The 27,164-nt window shown below is 42.2% G+C and overlaps 1 protein-coding gene and 1 long non-coding RNA gene across 2 annotated transcripts in view; both read left to right on the forward strand.

Moving 5' to 3' along the window:
• The window catches only part of slc7a5 (solute carrier family 7 member 5), a 29,887-nt gene extending 10,460 nt beyond the window's left edge, over nt 1–19,427 (forward strand). Inside the window, exons 2-10 of the mRNA XM_029757948.1 lie at nt 2,239–2,364; nt 12,096–12,201; nt 13,810–13,854; nt 14,092–14,215; nt 14,385–14,488; nt 14,608–14,704; nt 14,918–15,067; nt 16,113–16,290; nt 16,407–19,427. Coding sequence (XP_029613808.1) covers nt 2,239–2,364; nt 12,096–12,201; nt 13,810–13,854; nt 14,092–14,215; nt 14,385–14,488; nt 14,608–14,704; nt 14,918–15,067; nt 16,113–16,290; nt 16,407–16,462 — 986 coding nt within the window. The 3' untranslated portion in view covers nt 16,463–19,427. The remainder of the gene's footprint in view (nt 1–2,238; nt 2,365–12,095; nt 12,202–13,809; nt 13,855–14,091; nt 14,216–14,384; nt 14,489–14,607; nt 14,705–14,917; nt 15,068–16,112; nt 16,291–16,406) is intronic.
• A 5,313-nt stretch (nt 19,428–24,740) lies between these two features.
• LOC115196671 (uncharacterized) lies at nt 24,741–25,501 on the forward strand. The gene is made up of 2 exons (XR_003878888.1): nt 24,741–24,974; nt 25,382–25,501. It is a non-coding gene; the product is annotated as an uncharacterized LOC115196671 (long non-coding RNA).
• Nucleotides 25,502–27,164: the final 1,663 nt, after the last annotated feature.

A 27,164-nucleotide genomic window follows, 5' to 3' on the forward strand; every position in this document is an offset into this window, starting at 1 on the left:
AAATACATCCACAGGTACACCTTCAATTGACTCAAATGATGTCAATTAGCCTATCAGAAGCTTCTAAAGCCATGACATCATTTTCTGGAATTTTCCAAACTGTTTAAAGGCACAGTCAACTTAGTGTATGTAAACTTCTGACCCACTGGAATTGTGATACAGTGAATTATAAGTGAAATAATCTGTCTGTAAACAATTGTTGTAAAAATTACTTGTGTCAGGCACAAAGTAGATGTCCTAAACGACTTGCCAAAACTATAGTTTGTTAACAAGAAATTTGTGGAGTGGTTGAAAAACGAGTTTTAATGACTAAGTGTATGTAAACTTCTGACTTCGACTGTATAAAAGCAACAGCTACCATTAATAAGAAGGAGCTAGAAGTGTCTTATATGGTGAGCTACCGAGTGGCTAGGACAGGCAAGCCCCATACTATTGTGGAAGACTTAATTCTTCCTGCTGCAGCGATTATGGCTGGAACAATGCTGGGGGAAAACGCCCACAAAACTATACAGACAATGACTTCATCAAACAACACTGTTTCATGACGCATCAGTGACTTGGCAGGAGATGTTCTGAAACAATTACTGCTTTGCATACAAGCCAGTGAATTCTATGCATTACAGCTGGATGAGTCAACAGACATGGCGGGCCTGGCACAGCTCCTGGTATATGTCCGTTATGTTTATGGGGGGTCAATTAAGGAAGACATCCTCTTCTGGAAACCAGGACAACATGAGAGGATATTTTTAAAGTACTGGACAGCTTTGTGACATCAAATGGACTTTGGTGGTCAAGATGTGTTGGTATCTGTACTGATGGTGCAAAAGCCATGACAGGGAGACATAGTGGAGTGGCAATGCGCGTGTAAGCAGTTACTCCCGACACCTCTTGGGTACACTGCAGCATCCACCGAGAGGCTCTTGCTGCCAAAGGAATGCCTGACAGCTTGAAAGACATTTTGGACACGACAGTGAAAATGGTTAACTTTGACAAGCAATGCCCGTGAACTCTCGTGTATTTTCTGCATTATGCAATGATATGGGCAGTGACCATGTAACGCTTTTACAACATTTAGAAGTGCGCTGGTTATCAAGGGGCAAAGTATTGACACGTTTTTTTGAATTGAGGGACAAGCTTTACTGAACATAATTTTCACTTGTCTGACCGCTTGCATGATGATAAGTTTCTCACACGACTGGCCTATCTGGGTGATGTTTTTTCTCGCCTGAATGATCTGAATCTAGGATTACAGGGACTCTCCGCAACTATATTCAATGTGCGGGACAAAATTGAGGCTATGATTAAGAAGTTGGAGCTCTTCTCTGTCTGCATTAACAAGGATAACACAAAGGTCTTTCCATCATTGTATGATTTTTTTGTGTGTAAATGAACTCAAGCTTACGGACAATGTCAAATGTGATATAGCGAAGCACCAGAGTGAGTTGGGTGCGCAAATACGCTGGTACTTTCCCGAAAAGGACGACACAAACAACTGGATTCGTTATCCCCTTCATGCCCTGCCTCCCGTGCACTTGATGACAACTAAACAAGAGAGCCTCATCGAAATTGAGAACAGAACAAGCGGTTCTGTGAAAATGTAATTTAATCAGAAGCCACTGCCAGATTTCTGGATTGGGCTGCACTCAGAGTTTCTTGCCTTGGCAAATCATGCTGTTAAGACACTGATGCCCTTTGCAACCATGTACCTATGTGAGAGTGGATTCTCTGCCCTCACTAGCATGACAACTAAATACAGGCACAGACTGTGTGTGGAAAATGATTTAAGACTGAGACTCTCCAATACAACCCAACATTGCAGAGTTTGTGCATCCTTTCAAACATACCTTTCTCATTAACCTGTGGTGAGTTATTCACAATTTTAGATGAACAATTAAGGTTTTATATGTAAGATGGTTAAATAAAGAGCAAAATTATTGATTATTATATTATTATTTGTGCCCTGGTCCTATAAGAGCTCTTTGTCACTTCCCACGAGCCGGTTTGTGACACAAACTCAGACTCATTCTTATGTTTAATAAATGTATCGTATAGTGTGTGTGTGGCAGGCTTACAATGATGGCAAAAAAACAACGTTTGAGAGTGCGCTGAAGGTTGAATGTTTGAAGGGGTACGGGACTATAAAGCGTTTGGGAACCACTGATCTAGACAGTAGTCAAAAATAGAACGGAATAACTCACACCTCTTTTTCTCTATTCCTCTGTCTCTCTCTCTGCCCAGTGCTGTTGACTGCTATAAACTGCTACAGTGTGAAGGCAGCCACGCGGGTCCAGGATGCCTTCGCCGCTGCCAAGCTCCTTGCCTTGGGCCTCATCATTATTGTGGGCTTTGTGGAGATTGGCAAAGGTAAGATACAGCCATACATAATCACTTACACTACCGCACTCTACAAAATGCCCTTTACAGGAGGAGGTACACAGTGAAAACCAAACAGACAAGACATAAAGTGCAATTGGACAGGAAATGAATTCAGGGCCGATAACGATATAGTCTGAGTCACGTTATCAGAAACAGGAAGTGGCGGCGCTTCTTGGTTTTTCATCCCCACAGAGGGGAAACAGCTTTATTTTTTATGATGTCATCTTTTGGTGAAAGATTCAGCAAAACATTTGTTTAATTTAGGAAATCTGTTCCCAAGTATTCCCTCAAATAAAAAAAGGGTGATGACCGTTTCTCAATGTAATCAAGGGATGACATTTTTGTTATTCTCTAGTACTATCTCTTTTTCGGCTTAATTGTGGTCAATTTGCAGTGTACAAATTCTTATAATTATTATTATAACTACCATTTGCTCCACCAAAAATCTGCCTTTTGGCTGAATCTACTTGCCTACCCCTGCCCTAGAGAGTGATCCCACTGGGCACAGACATCAGTTCAAAGTATAGTTTTGATTTGGTTGAGTTGTCAACTAATGGGAATTCAACATGAAATCAACAAAACATTTCACCATGTCATTGGATTTAAGTTAAAAGTTGGGTGAAAAAAAGACAAAATTCCCTAACATTGATGACTTTTTACAAATCCAATCAATTTTGAACATTGATTCAACGTCAACACATTGATTTTATTTTTATAGGCGTAGTGGAACTATTTGAGGTGTCCTTAAAAACATGATCCAAAGTGCTAGTTTCATGCAACACTGATAGGAATATTTAAGACCAACCAAATGCTAGTTTCAGCGGTAACACGGTTGGTTATGGGATGCATTTTGACAGCGTAAACGTAGCCTTTCCAGCCGTGACGCACAGTGCCAATATTTTGAAGAATCATGTGCACAAATACAAAACAAAATTACATACAATAAAACATATTCATGGTAAGTACAGCTACCATTTTGTAACATTATACAAACAATACATTTCTTCTTCTCCCCCAGAAGGGGCTTATGGGCCACCTTGAAGTCCCCCAGTCAGACTGATTTTAATGTTGTGTATAAGTCATTATGTTCGAATTTAAGGTATCGTTGAAGTGTAACAAATTGCACATCTTAAGACCTCTGTCCTGGAGACGACTGAGATTTTGTAACCTGATGTTATACTGTAGCAAGTTAGCAACTGAGAATTTCTTTACAGAAGTGTGTGGTCAGTGCATGGGTGAAAATGTGTGATTCAAGATGCCACCCTCCTTCAGTGTACCAAGACTGCAAAGTCTAAGGTACATCAATTCGCACCGCTGCTTATCGAATAATTTCTGAGACTGCTAACCTTTCCCAGGTAACCCTGTGCCCTAAGGGTCCAGATCCCCTCTGTTGGGTGAAAATGTGTAGTCATGGCCAGCTGTGTAGCCATTGCTGGTCCTGGATCCTTCTTGTTGACCTGCTTGTTATCACAGCTCTTCCCCCTCTCCTTGTTGCCCCCAGTATTTGCCATGTCGGTGGTCTCTCCCATGTGACCTGGGCCATGGAGTGTGACTCTAGTCTAGTTAAGCTGCAGATGGCCCAGAACAGAGCGGCACGTTTTGCTCTTAATTGTAATCAGAGGGCTAATATTAATACTATGCATGCCAGTCTCTCTTAGTTAAGAGTTGAGGAGAGACTGACTGCATCACTTCTTCTTTTTATAAGAAACATTCATGTGTTGAAAATCCCAAATTGTTTACATAGTCAACTTACACACACTTATCCCACCAGACATGCCACCAGGGGTCTTTTCACAGTCCCCAAATCCAGAACAAATTCAAGAAAGCTTACAGTATTATATAGAGCCCTTATTGCATGGAACTTCCATCTCATAGTGCTCAAATATACAGAAAACCTGGTTTAAGAAAAAACAGATAAAGCAACAATTCGCGGCACAACGCCTCTCCCCTATTTGACCTAGATAGCTTGTGTGTATGCATTGATATGTAGGCTACATGTGCCTTTTTATGTATGTAGTTGTATGTAGTTCTGTCCTTGAGCTGTTCTTGTCTTATGATGTTCTGTATTATGTAATTCTGTATTATGTTTCATGTTTTCTGTGGACCCCAGGAAGAGTAGCTGCTGCTTTCACAGCCGCTAATGGGGATCCTAATAAAATACCAAATACATATTGAATTTGGGCTGGCTGGGGCTGAGGCTATGGCCTGGTGGATGCGATTGGCCAGGTTGGCTCAGGCTGAACTGTTCCGCAGTCAGAACTGCTGACTGTGGTGTTGCGTGCCCAGAACACTGCCTGGGATTGTTCTCCATTCAGAACTGGAGCACATACAAAGGGAGAGATAGAGAGACTATGAAAAGAGAGAGAGTGAGCAGGAGGGAGAACGAGACACCAAGATTTGCATTAACTCCTGGCAGGATTTACTGACGGAAGTTGGAGTGAACCAGACCAGCAACGGCCATTCTTCTGGAAGAGCCAGTGACTTAGTGAAGTGTAAGCTTGCCTGAATGAATCAGTCAGCCGATGGAGGTTGCCCCCAGGGTCACTCAGGGCAAAATGTAGACAATTTGATGATATTGATTGTTGAGTGAGGCATTGAGCGCTTTGAGTCAATGTTTGTAGAATATGATTGTGTCTGATTTGGGTGCTTTACCATCATGTGAAATCATGTGTTTTTGGTGGAGTACATCTAATTACTATGTTTGAAGTGGTAGTAAGGAGTATATTTGGATACATCTGAAGTCGAGCTGCCAGAGAGTAAAGAGTCCCCTTTTGAAGCACCAGACTAGATTCAATATACCATAACATTGGTGGTGTACTTACATATATTTTTGTTAAACATTCTAAGATGGCTAGGTGGATTTAAGACTAGCAATAATTCAGAGATAAATACAGTATATAACTCTGTATTCCTGTCTTCAATACAGCAGCCTCACTCTCCTCCCCTCCATCCACATGGTTCTTCCAGAAGTCACATACAGACGGATGGTAGGTTCTGTGAAGGGGGGGAAATACATTTTAATAAAGAAGAGCTATGTGTCAACAAGATCGTTTTATATCGATGAATTTGTCAATGAATCTCTTGCATGCCCCAATGAGCATGGGACAACACTGCTTACTCTCAGCTAAGTCCTCACAAAAATATAATATTGTACTTTTTTTTCTAGGACCGATCTTTCAGATAGAGGCTCATTTTTATGAAGGTTGATCATGGTAGTGGTTGTCTTTAGTTGAATGCACAAACTGTAAGTCACTCTGTGTAAAGCATCTGCTAAATGATTTAAGTGTGTTTGTCTGTCTATATCTGTCTGTGGGTGATAGTCGTTTTATTGCCCTGTGACTGACTCAGTGTTGTGAAATATCCCTATATTGAGTTATTAGAGTCCTCCTGCTGCCAGTTCAGGGCTGTTGTATGGAGGAGGCTCTTCCAGAGCTGGTCTGGTCCGGTCTGGTCTGGTCTGGTTGGGACTCCCTGGGTGGGAGAAATAAATCTAACCACAGAGATCAAATGAACACTCCACTTGTCTTTGTCTTCTCTTCTTGACTGAGAGACATCCTCACTTCAGTGCATTTTAAAATGCCCGTTATCTACACCAGACCGTCGTCTAGGGTTAACGGATGAAGGGTACGATTCTGGGTCATTCCTTCATTTGGTAATAAGCTCTACCAGGTTAATGACAACAGGATTGTTACAAAAATAATCTCATTAGGCTACTCCAATGACACAGTTCCTTTTCAATCAAAAGCATTTTTGTTTGTCTTTGGGAGCCAGTCTTGAGTCCTCTGTAGGGACATTCCTTGTCTGCGTGTCTCTCGTGTGTGTCGCATGTGCGTCTCTATGTCTCTGTTTGAAAACAAGTTTCTCCCCTTGGCTTGTTATCAAAGAGGCAGCCCAGTCTTGGTTTCGCCATCACATGTTATCTGCTGGTTCAGTTGAAGGTACGGTAGTCAGTAGTGTAATGGGATCTCTCAATGGTTTATTTACAACCTGACCCAGCTGCTCACCGTGCTGCTCACCATGCTGCTGTGACTGACTTTAACCCCTCCCCAAACACAAGTGGCTAATCATATCAGGCCTACCTGTTTCTACCTTTCAAGCACTTGTTTAAAAGGTTATACCAGATATGTGCCATGCAGTCCACCAGCTGCTGTTTATACACTGATATTGTATTAAGAAGTTTTAAACTACTGGGCCATTGTTTTGTTATCTTGACCAAATACGGAAGTTGGTCCAAACTAGGAGAACCTAGAGCTGGAGACTGCTTGCTTGTAGGCCAAGCCAGTATCTCTTGACAAAGAAATGGGAAGAGGTGGATTCAGAGCTTAGCCTTACCTGAGGGGTGGCTGTTAATGTAAATGCACTAGTGATAAAGATGGGGGTAAATAGTCAAATGTCAATGATTCTTCCCATGGAGCCCTCGTGTCAAATAGACAACTACTGTACCTGTTTCTTTATGCAGATCAGAATTAAACTGAAGTGTCAAATGAGGGTTGACAGATGGCTGTTTATATTCCAGACAGATTAGTGGAGCACAGAGCGACCAGGGTGTGATTTCATCTATGTGATCTGACAGGATGACGTGGCAGCCCTGTTTGTATTTTGTTTAACCGTACAACTCAGAAATACATGTTAGGCAGCAGTTACGACCGACCTTCACTATATCAGAACAACCCGGTGTCTCCCCTTGGCTGGCATGACAGAATATTCAGCACCTTCAGAAAGTATTCTCACCCCTTTACTTTTTCCACCTTTTGTTGTCTTACAGCCTGAATTTAAAATGGATTACATTGAGCTGTTGTGTCACTGGTCTACACACAATACCCCATAATGTCAAAGTGGAATTATGTTTTTAGAAGTTTTTACAAATTAATTCAAAATGAAAAACTGAAATGTCTTGCATCAATAAGTATTCAATCCCTTTGTTATGGCAAGCCTACATAAGTTCAGGAGTAAAAATGTGCTTAACAAGTTACATAATAAGTTGCATGGACTAACTCTATGTGCAATAATAGTGTTTAACATGATTCTTGAATGACTACCTCATCTCTCATCTCAATTATCTGTAAGGTCCCTCAGTCGAGCAGTCAATTTCAAACACAAAGACCAGGGAGGTTTTCCAATGCCTCGCAAAGAAGTGTACCTATTGGTAGATGGGTAAGAATAAAACTATGGAATATCCTTTTGAGCATGGTGAAGTTATTAATTACAGTGGATGATGATGTATCAATACACCCAGTCACTGCGTCCATCCTAACTCCGTTGCCAGAGAGGAAGGAAACCACTCAGGGATTCCACCATGAGGCCAATGCTGACTTTAAAACAGTTACAGAGTATAATGGTTATGATAAGAGAACTGAGGATGGACGTTGTTTAACATTGTAGTTACTCCACAATACTAATCTAATTGACAGAGTGAAAAGAAGGAAGCCTGTACAGAATATAAATATTACAAAACCTGCATACTATTTGCAACAAGGCACTAAAGTAATACTGCAAAAAAATTGGCGAATCAATTCACTTTTTGTCCTGAATACAAAGTGTTATGTTTGGGGCAAATCCAAATCAACACATTACTGAGTACCACTAAATATTTTCAAGCATAGTGGTGGCTGCAGAATGGAGCTAACCACAGGCAAAATCCTAGAGGAAAACTTGGTTCAGTCATCTTGAAACCTGGTTTAGTCTGATCAATTCACCTTTCAGCTGGACAATAACCTAAAACACAAGGCCGAATCTACACTGAAGTTGTTTACCAAGAAGACATTCAATGTTCCTGAGTGGCCTAGTTACAGTTTTGTCTTAAACTGGCTATTACAAGACTTGAAAATGGCTGTCTAGCAATGATCAATAACCAATTTGAAGAATTTTTGAAAATAATAATATGCAAATATTGTACAATCCAGGTGTGAAAAGCTCTTACCCAGAAAGACTCACAGCTGTAATCGCTGCCAAAGGTGATTCTAACTTGTATTGACTCAGGGGTGCAAATACTTATGTAAATGAGATATTTCTGTATTTCATTTTCAATACATTTGTTGTTTTCACCTTGTCATTATGGGGTATTGTGTGTAGATGGGTGAGAAACATATATTTAATCAATTTTGAATTCAGACTGAAATACAACAAAATGTGGAATAAGTCAAGGGGTATGAATACTTTCTTAAAGTACTGTATGTATACTGTACTGGCCATCAGTGGTTGCGTTGAAACAGGCAGCCCAATTCTGATCTTTTTTTTCATTAATTGTCTTTTGACCAATCAGATCAGCTCTGATAAAGATCTGATGTGATTGGTAAGATTAGAATTGGGCTGCCTGTGTAAACTCAGCCCTTGTGTCATCTTGCTGGTACTATTCCACAGTCATCTACTACTCAGTAGGAGTTCTTGAAAATATAAGGTTTGGGGGCATGCATCTCTGTGCCACCGCCCTGGACATGATGATCTAATGCATTTCTGATCTGATGTGGCAGCCACCTTTGTTTATATTTCCCTGTACAAACTCAGGAATACAGGCAGCATACCAGCTGCCCCCATTTTATTATGTCAACCCTTCACCGCTCCTCTTTGGCAGCATGTGTGTGAAAGAACTAGCTGTCTTTGTGTCTGACAGCTATCCCAAAGCTATAGAGAACACTCTATTGGAGTGAGTCAGAGATCTAATCTCTCAGGCAGAAAGGTGCAGGTAAAGTTTACAAGAGGAGAGCTCTTTAAGGGTCATCTAATGTTTCACTGGTATGAATTAATGAACCTTTATTCATCAAACAAGGATAGACTTGTTTGATGTAGTGATGTGTTCACCTGAAATTGCTTGAGAAACCTGAGATAGATGACACACACACACACATATCACCGAGGGCGTGACATGGACCAACAACACCACCACTCTTGTGAAGAGGGGGCAACAGCGTCTCCACTTCCTAAGGCGGCTGAAGAAATTCAGCATGCTGACCCGGGTCCTCTACAAATACTACCGCTGCACCATCGAGAGCGTCCAGACCGATTGCATCACGGCCTGGTACGGTAAGGCCCAGTACATCACTGGGACCGTGCTCACACCCATCCAGGACTTCTACTGGAAACGGTGCCTGAGGAAGGAACGCAGCATCATCAAGGACCCCACATACCTCAGCCACGAGCTGTTCACTCCCTTACCATCAGGCAGACGGTATCGGAGCATGAGGTCTGATACCAACAGACTCAGAGATACTTTCTATCTACCAGCCATCAGACGGTATCGGAGCATGAGGTCTGATACCAACAGACTCAGAGGCAGTTTCTATCTACAGTCCATCAGACGGTATCGGAGCATGAGGTCTGATACCAACAGACTCAGAGATACTTTCTATCTACAGTCCATCAGACTGCTGAACACTGGAACTGGACTGACCACCTGCTGATTCTCTGCACCTTAGCTCACATGCACTTACTTACACAGACATTTATATGTACACACACACATGCTATTATGATTGCTAAATAATACACAATTTAAACACTTGCCCCCCAATGCCCCGTTCCCCAAAACACGTGTAAATATTGGACTATAAATTATACTCATGCTAAAATGTTTATTCTATTCTACTGAGACATTTACTTTATGTTCCTATTCTTATATTTTATTATTGTTATTGTTGTTGCATTATCGAGAAGGAAGCTGCAAGTAAGCATTTCACTGGACGGTGTACACCATGTGTATCCTGTACAACTGACTAATACAACTTGAAACTTGAAAGGTACAGATCACCCATACTGTACATACTGTACATACAGTACACTGTGTGTCGGAAAGATGTGGTGTGTTCACAGTGGTTGCTCCCATTCAGACAAACTGTCTCGAGGCTCTGACACTTATCTGCATTCTGCAGAGTCATGTCTGAACTGGTAATACGCAGGGCTATTTTGCCACTGGGGCCCGTCTGGCCCATTGTCTGCCTGCCTGCCTGCTTTTCTGCCATGCCTGACCCTAAGGCCACTGCATCCCTCCCTCTGCCTGGTACTGCAGTCATGTGAATAACTGATGGCAGGCTCCTGAAGCCTGTCCCGGGGCGGTCGGTGGGTCACATGAGCTGAGGCCAACACAGCCTCTCATGACTCTTTTCAGTCAGTCATCTACCCAGACACACGCTCACACACACTGCCTCTCACCTTTCCATCACCACCAATCTCAAGGCATTCAGAAACCTGTGTGTGTGTAGATGTTGTGTGTGTGTGGAGAGCAACCAATACGCTGTTGGGATGTTCGATGCTTGACAAAGCAGTTCCTAGCAGAGCCACAGATAGATCTACACTAAGTGTACAAAACATTAAGAACACCTGCTCTTTCCATGTCATAGACTGACCAGGTGAATCCAGGAGAAAGCTATGATCCCTTATTGATGTCACGTGTTAAATCCACTTCAATCAGTGTAGATGAAGGGGAGGAGACAGGTTAAGGAAGGTTTTTTAAGCCTTGAAACAATTGAGACATGGATTGTGTATGTGTGCCATTCAGAGGGTGAATGCGCAATGCAAAATATTTAAGAGCCTTTCAATGGCGTATGGTAGTACATTTACATTTTAGTCATTTAGCAGACACTCTTATCCAGAGCGACTTACAGTAGTGAATGCATACATTTCATACATTTCATTTCATGCATTTTATTTTTATTTTTTATTTTTGTTGTACTGGCCCCCCTTGGGAATTGAACCCACAACCCTGGCGTTGCACACACCATGCTGGCGTTGCAAACACCATGCTCTACCAACTGAGCCACAGGGAAGAGGTGCCAGGTGCACCAGAACCACAACGCTGCTGGGTTTTTCATGCTCAACAGTTTTCTGTGTGTATCAAGAATGGTCCACCACCCAAAGGGCATCCAGCCAACTTGACACAACTGTGGGAAGCATTGGAGTCAACATGGGCCAGCATCCCTATGGAATGCTTTTAACACTTTGTAGATTCCATGCCCGACGAATTGAGGCTGTTCTGAGGGCAAAACGGGGTGCAACTCAATATTAGGAAGGTGTTCCTAGTGTTTTGTACACTCAGTGTATATAGGACTGTGGTTACTATGTATTTGTGTCGTAGAGTTTCAGTGTACTAGCTGACGTTGCACAACCCTAGAAAGACCCTTTCCATGTTGGGGTGTCATGCAGACTTTAGGGTTGGAGTTGGGGGACAATAAAGGTGGAAGGTCATGGTCCTACATGAAGAGGGACACGGCCCGGTCCTGGTTAAACACGGGCCTCTGTCTGAAACAACACTCTGGGAGTTGTTTGTTCAGAGGATGTCTGGCTCTTTTGGCCGGCTGGTACTCCTGGAATGTCCATCCCTTGTGTCCCCCTGAGGCATACGTTCCACATATTTGTCTTGTTTTTCATTTAATAAAACAGGTAACCCCATCGCCATTCTACCCCCCTGAGTGGTGGATTTAGTGAAACCCCCATAACTGTTTATTATAGGGGATTTAGGTTGAACCCATGCATGCTCACAGCCTTTTAATCTAGCTCTGGTATTAACGGTGGTATTTTGTCTGGGTATATTTGTCTAGTCTTCCACTATTTTAACTTTGTCATGTTGATCCTAGTTTTCATGGTGCATTGATGTTATCTTGTGTTTCGTCATTCCAGGACCCTGCTCTGACACAATTCACAGGGCTGCTGATTCTGTCCACTTTGTGGTCAGTAATTCAGTGTCAACTTTGGACTTGCCTTTCCAACTCTTTCTTCCCTTCTTCCAGGTGACACCGTCAACCTACTACCAGAAAATTCTTTCAAGAATTCAAATTACAATTTTGGGAACATTGGTCTGGCCCTGTACAGTGGTCTGTTTGCCTATGGGGGCTGGTAAGTACAGAGAACTAGAACTTGACTGACACATCCAGGAGTATTTAACACTAGAGCAGCATTTTGTCCTCCATATAATCCCATTGTAAACCCCTTTTTAGGAGGGCTGACCAATTAAGAAGTCTACTAAGTGAATTGAAAACTCTGCTCAGACTAATCCCCCCAATGCATGGTGCTCAGGTTTCAACCTCAAACAGTCCCTCTTCCCTCTGATCTTTTTAGCACAGTTTTGTTGCTCTATGGGACATGAACATTACTGGATGATTGAATACTTTATCCTCACTCACACTTAATGAAATCACAGCCTGTCTACAATAGATTTGCACACGGTGTTCTGTCTGTCTGTAACCACTATTCTATCCACAGTTTTTATGTGAGTAAAATCACGACAGCCGTGATGGAAACAGGAAGTTCCGGTATAATTTTATAAATGCCGACAGATCATTTGTTTGTTCGACGTGGTGGGATCTTTTTGTGTCTGTAAAATGTATTATGCGAGAAATGACGGTGGAAACGTATTTATGTGCAAATATTTATATAATAACCATTGTATCGAAGTAAACTTGGGAGTCACACGATGATATGGTGTGTGGTCCTCCCACTACGACTCGGGGAAACCACGCAGTTTATTACATGCAGACCAGACCGGACACGTCGCGTGCACGAGCGTCGCAAAATACATTTAGAAATTAAATTATTCCACCCACACTGCTCGCGTGCGCCAACGAGCGTCTGCGTTGCCAAGGGCTAAAATAGAAGTCATTACTATTTCTGACACAGATCACACTGCAAGTCCTGCCTCTCCCATCTCCTCATTGGTTTATAGAAGCAGGTACCCACGTGCCATCTCCTCATTAGTTATACCTACGTGGGTGATTGAAAGACGAAATGTTTTGCCGGTTGAAAGTGTAGATGCCAATCACCATATAAGTTCAAAGATGAAAAGGCCTGGAAGGAGGAGAGATGACTAGAAACGATTCGGTTGGCCGTTTTATTTGTGGATTAATTGTCAGAGTAGAGGACCTTGTGCATTTCAGGTAAAATAACAACAAATAACAACAAACAGCTAAATAGGACGAATTAGCTAGCAAGTGCAAGCTGGGTGTGTGGGTGCAATAATTGAATAACGTGGATTTCTAAATTTATTTTGCGACGCTCGCGCACACGACATGTCCGGTCTGGTCAGCATGTTAGTTTGGTGGCATGATAATCGATGCTTGACTGCCATTTTTGACAAATAGAAATATTCTTGCTCTTATCCATAATAATCTCATCATGTAGACGAGCCTACCCCCACTGTATCTGTGAGCTGTTGGCTAGAGCGCACAAGCCATGCCCAGTGTAGGCACATTTTCTATTTAACGCAGCCGTTTTTGTGCCAAAACTATCGGTAGAGTTTGACATGCGATGGAAACATATTGAACTTTAGATTTTATTAGGTACATTAAATTTTTATGCACAACAAATCCATTTGGTGGGAACCCACCAATGGTGGAAAAATTAACATATTTTCTTTGTGTGGATTCTAGAATATTTGCATGAAAATCTGTCACCAATTGGATGGGAACCTAGCTAGTGTCTCTAAACCATGTCATCCTCATCTTGCAGGAATTACTTGAACTTTGTTACGGAAGAAATGATTGAACCTTACAAGTGAGTGTCAACTCTATTCTATGTTCCCTGTAACATGCTATAGGTCAGGAATGACTCTATGAATTTAGAAGAATTACTGGTACATGCATGTTTTATGTTAGCGCGATCCCTTTCTCAGTCCGTGTTAAATGTAGAATTACATGAGATTTTCTTCAGACGTAGGTAAACATAGGAAGTATAATGTCACAGCTGAAGAGTTTAACTGTGCGTATCCCTCACTGCCCCCCTCTCCCACAGGAACCTGCCTCGTGCAATCATCATCTCCCTTCCCATCGTCACGGTGGTGTACGTACTAACTAACCTGGCCTACTTCACTACTCTGAGTCCAGACGAGATGCTCGGCTCTGAGGCAGTGGCTGTGGTGAGTTCTCCCCCATGCCATACCACGCAGCCTGCACATACTGTACTCTCTATGTTCCCTTAAGCACACACAATCTCTGGCTATAAATACATCGCTCTATGTCCCTGTACACACAGCCTCAGTGACTGGTAGATGGACAGTTTGCTGAAATTGTTTGTCTGTCTTTCAGGACTTTGGAAACTACCACCTGGGTCCCATGGCTTGGATCATCCCTGTGTTTGTGGGACTGTCCTGTTTCGGCTCTGTCAATGGCTCTCTCTTTACATCATCCAGGTAACACACACACACACACACACTTTTTCATTCACACACACCAACTACGAGTATGCTCCTTTATGGACTACTTTGCTTTGTGTGTATATAGAATTACTATAACCCCTGTCCTCTGTCAGGTTGTTCTTTGTGGGCTCAAGAGAGGGCCACCTCCCTAGTCTGCTGTCCATGATCCACCCCAACCTGCTGACCCCTCTGCCGTCACTCATCTTCACAGTACGTACACACACTTCCCTCCAACCAGGGGCTTCTCAAAACCACCCCAACACCAAGGGCTCTCGTCATTCAACAAGTGAAACATATCGGAAGTCAAACATTGAGGCTCCGTATTATTGTCATGTTAGCTTTTTTTCTATGGCTGTCGTTGCTAGTCACTGCTGTCTGCTGCATTCCAAACCTCTCTCTCACACTTCCCTCTCTCCTTCACAGTGCCTGATGACGCTGCTGTACGCCTTCTCCAACGACATCTTCTCCGTCATCAACTTCTTCAGTTTCTTCAACTGGCTCTGTATTGCCATGGCGATCATTGGCATGATGTGGCTGCGCTACAAGAAGCCTGAGCTGGAACGACCAATCAAGGTGAGAATATGTGTAATGTCTCTAACCCGTTATCACCTGATCAGGCACCAGAGAGGGAGAAGGGAGACGGAGAAAAAGAGAATGATAAAGGGAACTGGAACTGGTTACTTGGAAGCGTAGGCTGCAATGTGACCTGCCATGGGCATGAGCTGCTGGCTAGTGAAGGTAGCGCAGCATGTGCACTGATACAGTCGCCCTAGGACTGTTGGGCACACAGAGCCCCTTTGTGCGACTGTGGGACTGTGGGTCCTCTGCCTGCCCTCAAAATGGACCCCTAATTCCTGGTTGACATGGCGATGTGTTAATGAGGGGAGTGGCCGAGAAAGGCAGTGAAGTGAAAGAGGCCATCGCTGCACAGTGCTATGGTTTCAGATGGATCTATCTATCTATTGACCACATAAATATGTCCTGTGTGTTTGGGACAGAGGACCGTACAGTGGCCTGGTCTGTGCCACCATAGAGGAGGGGGTGGAGGGTTTTTTTCAACACTGTTCATTCAATTGTCGGCCTTTGAATATCTCTCTCTCATATACGCACTCGCTGGTACTCATTAAGTTTGTGTGGCTTAACATCACACACAGCCTTTGTCAGCCTCTGAAAAGATGACAGTTGATTACTGGTCTTATGCTCCACATTCATCTGGATGTGAGTCAGTGTTCTGATCACTGTGTGACGGAGAGCACCAACACTCTCCCTCTCTCCCTGGTCCTCTGGATGAATGCCATTTGGTTAGTCAGAATTTCACCTCTAACCCTTGTCCACACTTTAACCTTAGGCATGTACCTCAGTAAAGCTGATGAAAATGAGTATTTGCTGATGAAAGGATTCCCTGTTTTCAAAATATTGGATTTAAAATATTATATTTAGTATATAAAGATGCTTTGCCAATTACGTTAACACAATTTCACATTATTTTCCTATTTCGACTTCCTCGGTGAGTTTAGTTTGAATCCAGTCATTCTCTGTGTATTTTGTTAGCGGGAGTTTCAATGTGTTTGTCTGTGTTTGTAATGTATTCAGTATCCCATTGAAACGTTTCCCCCAGGTCAATATCCTGCTGCCTATCAGCTTCGTCCTGGCTTGTATGTTCCTTATCGTGGTGTCCATCTGGAAAACACCTGTGGAGTGTGCCATCGGCTTTGGCATCATTGCCACGGGAGTGCCAGTCTACTTTATTGGCGTTTGGTGGCAAAACAAGCCTAAATGGCTCCTTCAATTTATCTGTAAGTTGTATTTATGAATTGCTTCACTGTACTCTTGATCTGTCTTCATGATGTAGTCTGTTTCTGATTATACAGTGCTTATAACTGACGGTGTGTATTTGTGTCTCTCTCTCCAGTCTCTTCTACGGCCCTGTGCCAGAAGATGATGGAGGTGGTACCACAGGAGTCCTAAAGAGGAGATAAATCGATGAAGCCCCTCGACACGGAAAACCCAGTAACTGCTCATCTACCCTGCACCCCTACGCCTGCCCCCAGTGTACACCCTAACTCAGCCCCTATCGATGTGTTCTTCAAGCACACTCCAATCATTCCCCCTGATCTCCTAGTGCTGTAGTGAAGGAGAGCTATGCTGCAGACTGGTTTACATGTCAGAGCCCCTCCTTCATTCCTCCGCACCAGGCAGGGGCACGGCCACCTCCACCCTGCTCATAGGCCGTTTGATAAGTGCTGGGATATATTCAGACAGGTTTTCACTGCAAAGTATCCGTTTATATGGGCCAGTACAGTCAAAAACATGGTGATCCTGTGTTTCATATTTCCATACTACGAGGTTGGAATAATACTGTGAAATTGTGAAAACTATCATAATGCCCTTTTCGTGTAAGAGCTATTTGAAAAGACTACCTGAAATGTCTGCCTGTTTTGGTGGGATGGAGCTTTGGCCTGGCTAGTGACATCACCAGGCGGAAATTTAGTTAAATTTAGTTAGACCAATAAGAAAGACTTCAAAAAATCTCAGCCAACAGCTAGTTTTCAGTTGTCCCCTCCCCACTCAGAACATTCCAGTCAGTCCTAGCAAAAGTCTTGCTTGAGAAATTGTTCTTTGCTAAGAAGCTATTTTTTTTTCTTCTTTTTGACCATTTTCATTGAAAACAATCACAGTAAGGTCCTTAATTGTTACCCAGAAATTATTTTCTATTGCGATAAAAACTGCTGCATTGGACCTTTTTAAAGATTTTGTTGATTTGTATTTTTGAATATCTTTGTACTCTTATCCAACCATGACCCACAAGTGTTGTTTTTATAAGAATGATGTTACTTTTATTTTTCATATTTGAGTTGCAGAGAAACGCCTTCTCGTTCAAACTATTATTTCACTGAGGGTTTAGTGTCCGTGTTTTTGTGTAATTACAATCTGTGCTTTCATGTAGTTGTGATGGACACTTGTGGCCTGGCTTTTTGCCAATTCCTTGTAGGCTAAAGCTAGAACTTTTGTTCAGATTTTCATGGTAGACTCACTGTTTCTCAGTAGTTCTGCCATTACCCAGTCAGGCAGTCAACTGCTTCCCAGTAGGGTATCATCTCTGTGTTGCCATGGCTTCTATTTCAGCACCTGGCAGGCTGTATAATGCAGCCATTATGGGTTGTCATCTGGGTGTGTATCTAAATATCTGTGTATATTTGTGTTTTCTGTATGCTTTTATGTTTTCAGCTTTTGGCCGGGAAGTATTCATGTATTTGTAAAGAATTAGCCAAACATGAAGGACCCACAGATAACATTTGCTTAAACTAGTGCCTCTGATGAAGCCAAGGCTATTCATTTCCCCGACTACAGACACAGTACAAGTCATCTGACCCCAGAGAAGCTGAAGACAGAGGTAGACAGGTAAATGCACGTGTAACAGCGATTGGAGGAGTGTCAGCGGTGTACTTCCTATGTGATAGCCCCCCTCCCCTCGGCATCTGGCAGACCAGACTGGTTCACTGCGCCTAGACTGCACACGTTGGAAATCCCTGCTTTGGCAGTTATTTTTTAAATTCTTTGTAGATATGAATTTCTACTTGAATTCCTTTATTTTTATAGGTAGATGCAGTGGAGCTTTTTTTAGTGCTGTCAATTAACTATTTTGTAAATCCAGGGAATTCGTAAATTCCTATTAGATTCCTGGTTCACAATTATACCATACAGGGGACATTTTAATTCTAGTTATTATTACAACAATTTCTCGTATACAAGTTGCTTGTGTCCTGTGAAGGTCTGTTACTCAATCACCAGTAGCCTTCTTACTGTACAATCTCACCTCAGTGGACCTCGAGTATCACATGAATATAATCTATCTGATTGTAAACCTTACACATCCAACATCATGGTTTTTTAATACTGGCATTAACACCAGCTAATGAACATAATAGTTGCCTGCTTGAGGACTCTTCATTTGTTCTTAGATCACAGTGATCTTGTGGGTATCATCTGATGCACATTGGTGTTGTTGCTATAATACTACTGTTAAGTTAGTGTTTTTACAACAGAGCAGGTTGTAACAAAGGCCCACGATAGGAGTACTGATGTCACAGCCACTATTTTTACCTACGACGACAAGGGTGGCTAATAACCTTAGATATTGGGTTAGAATGGGCCGTTATGTGGGAGTGTGTGAGATCATGTGTCTAAGAATAGGTTCATAGCTGTGAATATTGTTTTAGTGTTTCTGTGCTTATGTGTGTCTTGGTATCCTACATTAGAAAAGGTCTATTGAATGTTGTCACTACTGTCAGCTACCAACTTCATTGAAGGATTTCATTATTTTAGGGTGATAATAAGATTTGGGCTGTAAAGGTTTGATGAGGTATGGACCATGGTAGTAGGAGATGGGTAGTTGTCCAGTCAAAAGGGGGGAGGCAGGCAGGGCATTCAGAGCAGAGGTTAAAACCACAGTCTTTGGATACAGATGCCTCAGGGGGTGGGACAGTGGAGACATAGGACAGGAGGTGGAAAGGAGGTTGGGAAGGTTGACAAGATTAATTCATTGTTATTATTTTTTGCTGAAAGAAACTGTAGTGTACTGTATTAACTGAACTCATCCTCCAGAAGCTTGTCCAGACCCGTGTTCCTCCACGTTGTATCTTTACCGTGGTAAAGAGTATGATGTGTTGTGCTATAGACCATGTGGTTGCTGTGGTAACCGTATCGTTCACGAGTCTGGTCTCCCATCAGTTTCTCGGAGGATCTGTCATTGTATGTAGAACAGCTGCATAGCAAGCTAACACTCCAGCCATCAGAGGTCATTTAAATAGTACAGTAGGTTTATTTATTTATTGTAGGAACTGTTAGCCTTCTAATTTTTGGGGGTCTTTAATTTTTTACAGGGCATTTGTGAAAGTGCTTTATGAATAAATCTTACGTTTTATTCCATACATGTATTGTCCATTTGTTGTTTCGTTTTTCAGTATTCTCGTGTAAAATGTTTCAATACAATCCTCTGTGTAACATGTGTTATGTTGATTGTACGTAGTCCATATGCTGTACCAGGTGATCTGCTAAAGGGATGAAGCAGAATACAATAAGTAGCCTACACCAATGACTTGGGCCATCCTTTCAACTTTGATCCTTGACCTCCCAGGATACATTACACACATTTCTATCCACTTCAGGCTGGTTTCCCAGACATAGATTAAGCCTAGTCCTGGACTAAGAAGCATGGTCAATGGAGAATCTTTATTGAAATAGCTTGGTAGTCCAGACTAAGATTGATCTGTGTCTGGGAAACCACCCCTATATGTTATACAGTGGTTTGTGCTAATTATCATTAAGTTGCACAAGCCTGTATGTGTAATTACAATCCTGCTACTCACAGGATAACAGGTTTCCTGATTCTGCCTTGAGGGCAGAAGCCAGGATGGAACGGAATACTGTTCTCTCAGCTAGGTGTGTCCTGACAAAAACTGTTAAATCTGGCTGTAATACACTATAAAACTGGATTTGATGCTTCAAATCAAATCGAGTTTTATTTGTCACATACATGTGTTTAGCAGATGTTATTGCAGGCGGTTGAGTTTATTTTTACAGGGACAGTGCACATTAATCGACGTTTCAGTAAAAGTGCTGGTTTTAACCAGCCGGCTAATTTTCAACTGCAGTCCCTGGGCAGGTTATTAAAGGCAATTACAATAGAATCATTGAGCAGTGAGCACACGCAGAGCAACATAGGACAAGCAAGACACAGCATACAGACAGAGCAACATAGCACAAACGGCAACAAGACAATCTATAAAAACAACAAAATGTTTCCACACCTCACAAGCTACAGACAACATGGAAGCAGCAATACACAACAATGGATTATGTACACAAATCTGATTGACCTTTAGCCATGTCTTCATGTTTTTTGTGAAAGTGTGATAGGTGGTGCAGTTGTGTGTCTGATGGCAGTGTATTCCAAACATGGGAAGCTCTCACAGAGAAAGCAGATTGACTAAAGGTGCTTTTCCTTAAGGGAACTATACAGTCACCTCTCATGGCAGACCTTGTGGTTCTGCGGCCATATGTTTGGTTTTCTGTTTAACAAAAGTACTGAGTGGAGGGGGAGCCAGGCCATTTAGGATCTTGAATACAAGACGTGTCGGTGTATTGAACAAGATTTTTCTAACTCAGGAGCTCATGCTTCCTAGGATGTAACAGTGATGATGGCTATTGGGCTTCCTATCAAGCACTTTGAGAGCCTGTTTGTAGACTGAGTGGGTTTTAATGTTGTACAGCAAGCTTGGGCCCAACTAGTCAAGCAGTATGTTAAGTGGGGGAGTATCATAGATTTGAAGTACAGTTTTGCTACCGCTGTAGTCAAACAATTTCGTATAAATCGGAAATGAGCTAGGTTGAATTTGGTTATTTGAATTACCTTTTTCACCTGCTTTTTAAAGAGTGGTTGGAATCAAGTATGATGCCAAGGTACTTAAAATCAGATACCACCTGGAGCTTCTCCCCTGACACATACACATCTGACTCAGTGGCATCAGTTGTCCTCTTTGTGAAGAACATGCAGACAGTTTTTTTTTTTTTACATTGAGATGCAAACATGAGTCACTGAGCCACTTTTTAACTTGTACCATTACAGTAGTGAGTTCTTGTGCAGCTTGTTGTTTGCTCTTTGCATGCACATATATCACTGTATCATCTGCATACATTTGAACTTCAGACCCAGTACAGACAGAAGGCAGATCATTAATGTACAGGCTGAACAGGAGGGGCCCCAGTATTGACCCTTGGGGCATGCCCACATGTAGCGAAATGCTAGTGTTTCTAGCTCCAACAACAGTTCAGTGATATCTAACAATTTCACAACAACACACAAATAGAAAGTAAAGGAATGGAATTAAGAATATATAAATATATGGACAAGCAATGTCAGAGCGGCATTGAAAGATTAGTGGAGTCTGTGTGGGTAGCTGGACAGGTAGAATGACTGACAGTGAAGGTGAACAGGTGGTCACGGGTCAGGTGACAGGAATGGATGAGACCGAGGCTGTAACGTTCGTCGTAAGGAGTGGACCAAAATGCAGCGGGTATATTGATCAGCTTCTTTATTAATGAAGGAAAAACACTTAAACAAAACAAACGCCGAAAACAGTCCAATAAGGTGCACAGACTATACTGGAAACAACCACCCACAAACACAAGTGAAAACAAACACAACTAAATATGGCCTCCAATTAGAGACAACAACCAGCTCCCTCTAATTGGAGGTCACTGACAAAACTAACATAGAAATATAAAAGCTAGATAAACACAGAAATAGATAAACCAAAAACCCCGAAACACACAAAACAAACGACCCCTGCCACGCCCTGACCAAACTACAGTAACAAATAACCCCTTTTACTGGTCAGGACGTGACAGAGGCAGGAATTCCTTTAACCATAAAGTGGTATATTTACTGGGTAGTCTGTGCTGCATAGCAAAGGAAACAGAATAACATGTATCCAATCAAATTCATGAGATTATGGAAACCACCCCGAGATGCCTAGTCTCGACCAATTCCACTACCTGGAGCCACCAACTGGTCTGGGTGTAGTATGCTCGGAACACCCTTCCCTGTTCAGCCACGGGACTCTCTCCATTTGAGTGTTCTTTGGGATATCAACCTCCACTCTTCCCGGAACAAGAGCAAGAGGTCAGCATACCCTCGACCTAGATGTTTGTCCGCCACTGTACCTGGAGAAGAGCTCGGGCAGCACTTCTCAAGTCCAACTCCGGGTATTGTCGGCAAGCGGACCGTCCCCGGACTCCAGCTCCCCACTATCGCATTGGGCAGAGGGTATGGCTTTCCACTCGGGACCTGCCTCTTCGGTTAGAGTCCTGCAAACTGTCTCCCCACTTCATTGGTCCTTTTCCAATTTCTAGAGTCCTTAGTTCCACTGCTGTCTGTCTTGTGTTACACTGTACCTTCCGTATTCACCCTACTTTCCATGTGTCCAGAATTAAGCCCGTGTCTTCTGTCTCCAGGCCCATCCCTCCTCCCCGGGTTATCGATGGCCAGCCAGCATATGCGGTGAGATGCCTCCTGAAGGTTCGACCACAGGGCAGGGGTTTCCAGTACCTGGTTGACTGGGAGGGTTATGGCCTGGAGGAGAGGTGCTGGGTCCCTGCTAAAGACATCTTGGACCCGGCCCTCATCGCCGATTTCCACCGCCGACAGCCAGGTGGCGTCCCGGGGGGGGGGGGGGTTATTCTCTTGCCTACCCCTTTGGATTAATAAATATTGTAAGACTCCAACCATCTGCCTCCTGTGTGTCCTGACAAAAACTGCTAAATCTGGCTGTAATACACTTTATTCCATACAGATGCTTCAAATGAAATTGTATTTGTCACATACACGTGTTTAGCAGATGTTATTGCTGGTGTAGCAAAATGCTTGTGTTTCTAGTTCCAACAGTGCAGTAATATCTAACAACTTCACAACACACAAATCTAAAGGAATGGAATTAAGAATATATAAATATTTGGACAAGCAATCTCAGAGCGGCATAGACTAAGATACAGTAGGATAGAATACAGTATATACATATGAGATGAGTAATGCAAAATATGTAAGCATTATTAAAGTGACTAGTGTTCCATTAAAGTGGCCAGTGATTTCAAGTCTGCATGTAGGCAGCAGTCTCTTTTTGCTAGTGATGGCTATTTAACAGTCTGATGGCCTTGAGATATAAGCTGTTTTTCAGTCTCTCGCTCTCAGCTTTGATGCACCTGTACTGACCTCGCCTTCTGGATGATAGCGGGGTGAACAGGCAGTGGCTCGGGTGGTTGTTGTCCTTGACGATCTTTTTGGCCTTCCTGTGACATCGGTGTCTTTTAAGACAAACTGCCAGCTCAGAGTAGGTTTTAGGATAAGACATTGCCCAGACAAACTCTGAGCCAGGAGTAAAAATCAACTAATAAAAGTTTCTCAACTGTAATGACGACAGTTTGAGGTTCCACAAAGAAAAGATAGTGATGACGCTCATTGACATTGTTGCAAATGTAGGATTATTGTAATGGAGATGCAGGGAGTAGGTGAATTTAATAGGAACAAACGTGTGAATACAAAAACAGGAGTAGCGTCTAAACATGAAAACAGGAAACAATACTACCTAATGGGTGATACAACGGAGCGCTAGATAAAGGGGAAGTAATCAGGGAGTGATAAAGTCCAGATGTGTCTCATGATGGGGCGCAGGTGTGCGTAATGATGGTTGCCAGATGTGCATGATGACAAGGTTGCCAGGACCGGTGGTTAGTAGACCGGCTATGTCAAGCGCTGGAGTGGGTTAGCAGGAGTAGACTTGACAATTATAAACTGGGTGGTTCGAGCCCTGAATGCTGATTGGCTGACAGCCATGGTATATCAGACTGTATACCAGGGGTATGACAAAACATTTATTTGTACTGCTCTAATTCCATTGGTAACACGTTTATATAAGAAATAAGGCACCTCTGGGTTTGTGGTGTATGGCCAATATACCACAGCGGCCAATATACCACAGCTAAGGGCTCTATCTAGGCACTCTGCATGGCTAAGAACAGCCCTTAGCAGTGGTATATATATATATATATATATATACACCTTTATTTAACTAGGCAAACCAGTTAAGAACAAATTCTTATATACCACACGCCCTCCTGCTTTATTGCTTAAATAACCAATCCGACCAGATCTTTCCATCTGTCAGCAAGCATTGCTTCAGAAAAGCATGGTGAATCAAATGTGACTGTACTTCAAATGTTGCAGTGGTACAACTTTTTATCAATTCTGCTTGACACGATCACTTTCCCTAATATGCATAACTATTTTTTTTACAATTCTGATGGTTGTTAAAAGCGTAATTTTGACAATAATTACCATTATATCAGCACACTCGTCACTCCCGTTTAACAACTCTATCGCATCAAGTCACTTGCCAATAATGATTCATACAACGTTGCATACAACGTTTCAAAGGTCTATCATTTTCATCGAACAAAATAAAAGTTAACCTATGCCCTAGAAGCCTTCATTTCCCCAATTTATAGGCAAGCCCAATGAAGACATATTTTTTTAACAACGTGTTGCGCTCAAAACGTTTAAAGAAAAACGTGTTTACGAGTGTTTTAACGATACATCTTTCCTACAATGACGTTTTCCAAAACATGACGCAGAAAGAACGGACGCGTTGGAGCATGTGTCCATACTGATGCGGCGTTCAAAAGAACTGGGTCCTCGGAAAAATACGAGATCAAATCATGACTTCAGTGATCTTCAGGTTTGAGCTCTAAAAAGAGACCCAAGTTCCCGAATTGTAATTCCAAATTGGATGACGGTTCGGAGATAATTTTTTCCGAGTTCCCAGATTTTTGGAACGCACTGAAGTCGGAGATTCCTCAAGTCCCAGTTGCCAGTTGTTTTGAACTTGGCATGATAGTATCGAAAGAAAGGGAGCGCTGCTCTCGGGTAAGCTTTCTCAATTCAAATCTTAACATAATTATTTCACAATTCTGGCGATGGATCAGCTGCCACCTACGGCTGCAAATATTGAGGCGGCTTGTTCTAATGTAATGCTTACCCAATAAATATGCACTAAATAACCGATTCAGCACATCATTGCACACGTGTTAGGCTACACATCATTAAATATATCGAGACAAATTACACACAGTAGTCTACTAGTAGCAAAATATAACTAAATTGATTGAACATAAAATATATTTCAATATGATTGAAATAGGCATACTGTATAGCCTACTGTTTAAGTTTTTATGCAGTCATCTCAGGCTTCATTTGAAGGATATTTTTATATGCCCCTTGTTTGTATCAAAGACATTGGCAACTTTTTAATTGCAGTCAACTTTGTTCTGCAGGTATAGGAGGTCACAGAGAGATGGTTAAACCATTCTATGTTTAGCGGAGATCTTCTGTTTAGGCTATGTGCATTGTATGATATTTAGAGCCCTCGTGAATAAACATTTTGACTATTGTAAGCTGGGACTCTGTCTGTTTCATTCAACCAGAATCTTACAAACTCTGGGTTGCAGACTGAGTAGTTGAATTGAAGTTCAGTTTAAGAACATTGAGAACATAATTCTCGTAACAAGCTCGGAGCCTAAGATTTTCACTGTACCCTACAATCACACCTGCAACCCATGTACATGTGACTATTAAACACTCTGAATCTCAGAATTTAACACTGATGATTTTGTGAAACAGCTCAGAGATTTAACGATGGTCCTCCGAAGGTTCTAATGGTGAACTTAACCTCAAGATGCTTTTTGGAAACCGTGCCCAGGACTGTTTTCTTCCTCCCACCATAGCCTCTGTTCTTCTGTTTCCCTCCCTCTCTCCTGTCACAATGCTTTGTGAAAAGCTCTGTTGTACGTTTTTTTTATTACTCTTAGTGCTTAAGTCTCTGTAAAGCTCTTGTGCCTTGTACCTTTGTCTGCCCTCTGGACTGTATTCGGGACTGAGCTCTCTCTGAGAGTAAAGTAAAGTACTCTGCATTACAGAGCTTACTGTGTGTAGCCTCTTTGTTTGGATGACAATATCAGCAAGCAACATACTGTAGACTCACAAGTTAGTAAGTAATTATTACATTCATTTGACCTGTTCCTATTTGGAAGAACCAAATAGAGATGATTAACCATTGTATGTTTCTCTTACAAGACTCATAGTGGGTGGTGTTTTGTAAATGCTTTATGTATTAAAAAAGTAGATTAGTGCTCTAGAATCATTTACATTTTAGTCATTTAGCAGACACTTTTATCCAGAGCGACTTACAGTAGTGAATGCATACATTTCATTTCATGCATTTTTTGTTTTTTTGTTTTGTACTGCACCCCCGTGGGAATCGAACCCACACACCATGCTGGCATTGCAAACACCATGCTCTACCAACTGATCCACAAGGAAGACGTAGAAATTTGAGAGGAGTGGTTTCTTTGTTCTTGCAAATCATTAATGATTAAACATGGTTGGTATATTCCGTCATTGTGTTTGATGCTTCTGTCTTTACAATGGTCTGGATGTGTTATATGACAGGATAGATGTTAGTGTGAATGTTCAGCGGATGGCCTTTGACACTTCCTTTGGTGTGAATGTTCATAGGATGGCCACATTGGCCTTGACACGCTTCCTTTAGGAAAGAGAATTCTTCATTTAGAATTAGCTGACAATGTGCACATGGGGTACTGGACTTTTGGGAAATGGGATGGTGGAGTTATGTAGTCATCAAGTCGGTCCATGTACTCCCAAACTTACACTTGAAGTTGAGTGTAGTGTGGTGCATGAAACTACTTGGGAATCTGTAGTATGGCGTTTGGGGTTGCTGCCACATTTCACACTCAGGCCCTAACTAACCTAACTGACCATTGGTCTCTGAGGCTCCTGAAGACACCTCCAGTTTACCATCATTGTCACCCATTGAAGTGACAATGAACATGATGCTAAGCCTGTAGGACAGAAACTAGCCAAAAATATGAGGTTGTGCACGTGTATTCCATTCAAGTAATTGTGGCATTGGAGTGAATGTAATCTTGCGAAGCATTCACGTGACATCTGATCAATGTGTTTGCATACCAGATTGTTTGCATACCTGGTAGTTCTAGAAAATTTGGTAAACAGGATTAAATATGTTGCAGTTAATTATGA

Source organism: Salmo trutta, chromosome 7 (assembly GCF_901001165.1).
Source record: "Salmo trutta chromosome 7, fSalTru1.1, whole genome shotgun sequence".
In the NCBI taxonomy this organism is placed as follows: domain Eukaryota; kingdom Metazoa; phylum Chordata; class Actinopteri; order Salmoniformes; family Salmonidae; genus Salmo; species Salmo trutta.